Raw genomic sequence first — 7,500 nt, 5'->3', positions numbered from 1 at the left:
CATTCGGCCCTTCGAGCCTGCACCATTCGCCATTCAATATGATCATGGCTGATCATCCAACTCAGTATCCCGTACCTGCCTTCTCTCCATACCCCCTGATCCCTTTAGCCACAAGGGCCACATCTAACTCCCTCTTAAATATAGCCAATGAACTGTGTGGCCTCAACTACCCTCTGTGGCAGAGAGTTCCACAGATTCACCACTCTCTGTGTGTGAAAAAAGTTCTTGACTTCCCCCTTATCCTTAAACGATTGTGTGTGTGTGTGTGTGTGACCCCTTGTCCTGGACTTCCCCAACATCGGGAACAATCTTCCTGCATCTAGCCTGGATTATTTATGTCTTCCTTAGTGAAAACAGAACCAAAGTAGTTATTCAATTGGTCTGCCATGTCCTTGTTCCCCATGATCAATTCACCTGTCTCTTATCCTTGAACTGTGTGTGTGTGTGTGTGTGGCCCCCTTGTCCTGGACTTCCCCAACATCGGGAACAATCTTCCTGCATCTAGCCTGTCCAACCCCTTAAGAATTTTGTAAGTTTCTATAAGATCCCCCCCTCAATCTCCTAAATTCTAGCGAGTACAAGCCAAGTCTATCCAGTCTTTCTTCATAAGACAGTCCTGACATCCCAGGAATCAGTCTGGTGAACCTTCTCTGTACTCCCTCTATGGCAATAATGTCTTTCCTCAGATTAGGAGACCAAAACTGTACGCAATACTCCAGGTGTGGTCTCACCAAGACCCTGTACAACTGCAGTAGAACCTCCCTGCTAATTAAAACCCCCTTAATTCCATTTTCCTTCCCAAAATACCCCTTTAAACTCCCCTTTCCCATTAGGACAAACATTTTAAACCCCCTTCCCCAGCAGAAAAAACCCGAAATTCCCCCATGTTCTGCCCAAAATCCCCCATTTCAGGCAAAATAAAGACTTTAAACTCCCTGCTCCCGACAGTAAAACTCCTTAAATCGGTAAATTTGATGGTTAAGCAGCAAAAAAAACATTTTAAATCCCAATTACCAGCAAAAAAACCTTTCCCAGCAGATTAAAAAATCTCTTAATTCCCCATTTTCCACCCTTTCATAGCAGAAAAACCACTTTTCCTGCCTAAAATACCCCTTTGAACCAACTTTAATCCAGCAAAAAAAGACTTTAAGCCCCTTTTCCCACTTTGACAAACATTTTAAACCAATTTCCCCAGCAGAGGAAACCTTAAATCCCCCCATTTTCTGCCCAAAAGCCCCTTTTAATCCAATTTCCCACTTCAAAGAAACTTTAAACTCCATTTCCCCACTTTAAAATCCCCTTGACTTCCTCTCCCAGCTGAAAAAAAACATTTTAAATCTCAATTTCCAGCAGAAAACTCAATTCCAAAAAGACTCAATTCCCCATTTTCCACCCAAAACACAATTCTCCAGCAGAGAACCCCAAAATTCCCCGTTCAACCCCCAGTTTCCAGCAAATAAAAGACTTTAACCCCCTTTCCCCACCCGGACAAACCATTTAAACCCCTTCCCCAGCAGAAAACAAACCTTTAAATTCCCCATTTACCGCCCAAAATCCCCCTTTAACCCCATTTCCCACTTAGAAGAAACTTTAAACTCCACTTCCCACTTGTAAAAACCTTCAACTTCCTCTTCCAGCAGAAAAAACAAACATTTAAAACCAATTTCCAGCAAAATAAACCCTTTTCCCAGCAGATAAAAAACTCTCAATTCCCCATTTTTCACCCAAAAAAGTTCCTTTCCCAGCAGAAACCCCCTGATCCCACTCTCCTGCCCTAAATGCCCCTTTTAATCCCCAAACCCCGGGGGAAATAAAGACTTTAACCCCCTTTTCCCACCTGGACAAACATTTCACAAATCAGTGAAAATCCCCAAATCCCCATTTTCTGCCCAAAATGCCCCATTTCCGGCCCAAATTCCCCCCCTCCAGGCAAGAGAAAGACTTGAAACTCCCGCCCCCGGCGTTAAAACGGTTCAAATGGGTGGAATTGGTGGGTAATCCGGTGATAAAGCGCTGGGGGAAGGGGAAGGGGCTAGTAGGGGGGCGAGGGGCCGAGCGGAGGGAGCGGGCGGGCGGCGTGGCTCCTCTACCTCGAGCCGCGGCTCCGTCCGTCCTCCCTCGGCGACAGCCCGGGCCGCACAGGAAGTGCCCGCCGCCCTGCCCGCCTTTATAGCCGCTCCCGCTTCCGGTCCGGACCCGGCCCCTCCCTCCCCCGGCGCTGATTGGCCGGACCGTGACGTCACGGTCACCCCCCATTGGTCGGTTCCGCTGCCCATCAACGCCCTCCCAATCCCGCCCACTCCCCTCACGCTGATTGGTTGTCATTGACGTCACAGCCATCCCCCAGTGGTCGGTTCCGCTGTCCGTCAACGGCATCCCTACGCCCCCTCCCATCACCTATCCCGCCCCCATCCCCTCACTCTGATTGGTTTGTCATTGACGTCACCCTCACCCCCCCCCCCATTGGTCGGTTCCGCTGTCTATCAACGGCCTCCATCCCATTTGCCCCTCACGTCTGATCTGATTGGTTGTCATTGACGTGTCTATCGCCTCATTTGGTCGGTCTTTAACTTCCCCCCACTGTCCATCTAATTTCCCCTCTGGTCCCGCTCACCAATCAACGCCTCCCACTAATACCCCCCCCCGATTTCCCCTACCCCACCCCCTCCTCGATGATCACCGTCCCCTCACGCTGATTGTGGTTGTCATTGACGTCACACTCACTCCCCCATTGGGTCGGTTTAGGTTTGTCCGCTGTCCATCAACCGCCTGTCCATATAATTTCCCCCGCCCCTCACGCTGATTGGTTGTCATTGACGTCCACACTCACTCCCCATTGGTCATCCGCCAATCAACCGCCTGTCAATCCGCCCCCCTCTCCCTCACGGTGATTGGTTGTCATTGACGACACTCTCCCCATCCACTTCCGCTGTCAATCACGACCTCCCCGCCCCCTCCCCCTCACGCTGATTGGTTGTCATTGACGTCACACTCACCCCCATTGGTCGGGGCCGCCGCCCATCAACCGCCTCCATCTCCCCCGCCCCCTCCCATCGACTGCTGGAACTGTCCATCACCAACCCGGAAGAGGAACCGGCCCCTGAGTCCATGTCTCCACACTTGTCTATTTCTCATCTAAACTCCGTTTTTTAACCGATTTCTCCATTTTTTTTTCACACATTTGACGATCTGTCGCTGCATTTATCCGTCTGCATCCGTGCATTCATCATCTCCACATGTGGAACATGGACAATAGGTGCAGGAGTTGGCCATTCGGCCCCTTCGAGCCAGCACCAGTCGCCATTCAATATGCTGCCCCTCTCCCTCTCCCTCCCTCTCCCTCCCTCTCTCCTTCTCCCTCCCTCCTTCTCTCTCCTTCTCCCTCCCTCCCTCTCCTTCTCCCTCTCTCCTACTCCCTCTCCCTCTCCTTCTCCCTCTCTCTCTTTCTCCCTCCCTCTCTCCTTCTCCCTCCCTCTCCTTCTCCCTCCCTCTCCTCTCTCCTTCTCCCTCCCTCTCTCCTTCCCCCTCTCCATCCCTCTCCCTCTCTCCTTCTCCCTCTCCCTCTCTCCTTCTCCCTCTCGGTCTCTGTTTAATGCGGATAAATGTGAGGTTATCCACTATGGCGGCAAGAACAGGGAGGCAGATTATTATCTAAATGGTGTCACGTTGGGAAAAGGGGATCTGGGGGTCCTTGTCCATCAGTCCATGCAGGTACAGCAGGCAGTGAAGAAAGCCAATTGCCGATTGCCCCCATACACAAATATCGACAAGGGTGGGCAGATGCAGTTTAATATAGATAAGTGTGAGGATATCCACTCTGGCGGCTAAAACAAGGGGGCAGATTATTATCTCAATGGGGTTAGGTTAGGGAGATGCAACGAGACCTGGGTGTCCTTGTACACCAGTCTATGAAAGTAAGCATGCAGGTGCAGCAGGCAGTGAAGAAAGCTAATGGTATGTTGGCCTTCATAACAAGGAGTTGAGTCTAGGAGCAAAGAGGTCCTTCTGCAGTTGTACAGGGCCCTGGTGAGACCACACCTGGAGTATTGTGTACAGTTTTGGTCCCCTAATTTGAGGAAGGACATTCTTGCTATTGAGGGAGCCCAGCGTAGGTTCACCAGGTTAATTCCCGGGATGGCGGGAATGGACTGTCATATGAGGAAAGATTGAAAAGACTAGGCTTGTATTCACTGGAGTTTAGAAGGATGAGGGGGGGGATCTTATAGAAACATATAAAATTATAAAAGGACTGGACAAGCTAGATGCAGGAAAAATGTTCCCAATGTTGGGCGAGTCCAGAACCAGGGCCACACACACACACAGTCTTAGAATAAAGGGGAGGTCATTTAAGACTGAGGTGAGGAGAAACTTTTCCACCCAGAGAGTTGTGTGAATCTGTGGCCATTTGGGGACCGAGACGAGGAGAAACTTTAACAATCTCACATATATGTTTCAATGAGATACCCTCTCATCCTTCTAAACTCCACAGAGTGTACAAGCCCACAGCCGCTCCATTCTCTCAGCATATGACAGTCCCGCCATCCCGGGAATTAACCTGGTGAACCTACGCTGGGCTCCCTCAATAGCAAGAATGTCCTTCCTCAAATTAGGGGACCAAAACTGTACACAATACTCCAGGTGTGGTCTCACCAGGGCCCTGTACAACTGCAGAAGGACCTCTTTGCTCCTAGACTCAACTCCTCTTGTTATGAAGGCCAACAGGCCATTGACTTTCTTCACTGCCTGCTGTACCTGCACGCCAACTTTCAGTGACTGGTGTACAAGGACACCCAGGTCTCGTTGCATCTTCCCCCTTACCTAACCTAACCCCATTGAGATAATAATCTGCCCCCTTGTTTTAGCCGCCAGAGTGGATATCCTCACACTTATCTATATTAAACTGCATCTGCCCACCCGTGTCGATATTTGTATATGGGGGCCATCGCTGGTGGGGAAGGGCCGGACTCAGTGGGGAACGGCCTGTTTCCGATTAGGAAAAGGGGAGATGCAGCGAGACCTGGGTGTCATGGTACACCAGTCATTGAAAGTAGGCATGCAGGTGCAGCAGGCAGTGAAGAAAGCCAATGGTATGTTGGCATTCATAGCAAAAGGATTTGAGTCTAGGAGCAGGGAGGTTCTACTGCAGTTGTACAGGGTCTTGGTGAGACCACACCTGGAGTATTGCGTACAGTTTTGGTCTCCTAATCTGAGGAAGGACATTCTTGCCATAGAGGGAGTACAGAGAAGGTTCACCAGACTGATTCCTGGGATGTCAGGACTTTCATATGAAGAAAGACTGGATAGACTCGGCTTGTACTCGCTGGAATTTAGAAGATTGAGGGGGGGATCTTATAGAAACTTACAAAATTCTTAAGGGGTTGGACAGGCTAGATGCAGGAAGATTGTTCCCGATGTTGGGGAAGTCCAGGACAAGGGGTCACAGCTTAAGGATAAGGGGGAAATCCTTTAAAACCGAGATGAGAAGAACTTTTTTCACACAGAGAGTGGTGAATCTGTGGAACTCTCTGCCACAGAGGGTAGTTGAGGCCACACAGTTCATTGGCTATATTTAAGAGGGAGTTAGATGTGGCCCTTGTGGCTAAAGGGATCAGGGGGTATGGAGAGAAGGCAGGTACGGGATACTGAGTTGGATGATCAGCCGTGATCATATTGAATGGCGAATGGTGCAGGCTCGAAGGGCCGAATGGCCTCTACTCCTGCACCTAATTTCTATGTTGCCCTGGTGATTCATCAGCCTTCAGTCTATCCAATACCATTTCCTGCCTAATGTGGATTTCCTTCAGTTCCTCCGTCACCCCAGATCCTCTGACCACTACTATATCAGGAAGATTATTTGTGTCCCGCCATCCCGGGAATTAACCAGGTGAACCTACGCTGGGCTCCCTCAATAGCAAGGATGTCCTTCCTCAAATTTGGAGAGCAAAACTGTACACAATACTCCAGGTGTGGTCTCACCAAGACCCTGTACAACTGCAGTAGAACCTCCATGCTCCTAGACTCAAATCCTTTTGCTATGAAAGCTAACATACCATTCGCTTTCTTCACTGCCTGCTGCACCTGCATGCCTACTTTCAATGACTGGTGTACCATGACACCCAGGTCTCGCTGCATCTCCCCTTTTCCTAATGTTAGATGTTAGAGTTAGATGTGGCCCTTGTGGCTAAAGGGATCAGGGGGTATGGAGAGAAGGCAGGTACAGCATACTGAGTTGGATGATCAGCCATGATCATATTGAATGGCGAATGGTGCAGGCTCGAAGGGCCGAATGGCCTCTACTCCTGCACCTGTTGTCTATGTTTCTAGAAAGTATTTATTATTATTATTATTACTTATAGGCGTGATCTCACCAGGACCCTGTATAACTGCAGAAGGACCTCTTTGCTCCTAGACTCAACTCCTCTTGTTATGAAGGCCAACAGGCCAAAACTGTACACAATACTCCAGGTGTGGTCTCAGCAGGGCCCTGTACAACTGCAGAAGGACCTCTTTGCTCCTGTACTCAACTCCTCTTGTTATGAAGGCCAAAACTGCACACAATACTCCAGGTGTGGTCTCAGCAGAGCCCTGTACAACTGCAGGAGCACTAGACTCCTTGCTCCTAAACACAAGGGCCAACAAGCTATTAGAGAGCGCGCAGACTGATGTTTGTGGGCGGGGAATAAGGAGACGGTGGGGTATTTAAGAACAGACTTTATTCCGGTGTCCAGGGCTGTGTCAGACACACACTCACTCGCCTCTCTCTCTCTCTCTCTCTCTCGCTCAGTCCTCCTCCTCATCATCGACGGTCCCAGCTCCCCCCTGCCCCTTCTTGGCGTTCTTGCGTTTAACGCGTCCGGGCCGACCTCCGCCGTACGGGGAGCGCAGAGAGAAGTCGATGTGTTTCTGCGAGTCCAGACGCACGATGTAGGAGGGGATGTTCACCACCTGCTTACGCACCCTGGACACGAGGGAGAGGAGAGACAATAGGCAAGGAGTAAACCATCAAATTATAGCATCAAACCATAGCATCAAACCATCAAATCAGAGCATCAAACCATCAAATCAGAGCATCAAACCATCAAATCAGAGCATCAAACCATCAAATCAGAGCATCAAACCATAGTCATCAATCCATCAAACCATCAAATCAGAGCATCAAACATAGTCATCAATCCATCAAACCATCAAATCAGAGCATCAAACCATCAAATCAGCATCAAACCATCAAATCAGAGCATCAAACCATCAAATCAGAGCATCAAACATAGTCATCAATCCATCAAACCATCAAATCAGAGCATCAAACATAGTCATCAATCCATCAAACCATCAAATCAGAGCATCAAACATAGTCATCAATCCATCAAACCATCAAATCAGAGCATCAAACCATCAAATCAGAGCATCAAACCATCAAATCAGCATCAAACCATCAAATCAGAGCATCAGACCATCAAATCAGAGCATCAAACCATCAATTCATATCATCAAACCATCAAA

General features: G+C 49.2%; 1 protein-coding gene across 1 annotated transcript in view; it reads right to left on the bottom strand.

The window, feature by feature from the left end:
- Positions 1-6,696: 6,696 nt before the first annotated feature.
- Positions 6,697-7,500, bottom strand: part of rps9 (ribosomal protein S9) — a 7,669-nt gene continuing 6,865 nt past the window's right edge. The window contains exon 3 of the mRNA XM_055665714.1: positions 6,697-6,958. Coding sequence (XP_055521689.1) covers positions 6,781-6,958 — 178 coding nt within the window. The 3' untranslated portion in view covers positions 6,697-6,780. The remainder of the gene's footprint in view (positions 6,959-7,500) is intronic.

Source organism: Leucoraja erinacea, unplaced genomic scaffold, assembly GCF_028641065.1.
Source record: "Leucoraja erinacea ecotype New England unplaced genomic scaffold, Leri_hhj_1 Leri_1443S, whole genome shotgun sequence".
Classification (NCBI taxonomy): Eukaryota; Metazoa; Chordata; class Chondrichthyes; order Rajiformes; family Rajidae; genus Leucoraja; species Leucoraja erinaceus.
This window is presented reverse-complemented; position numbering and strand designations above follow the sequence as displayed.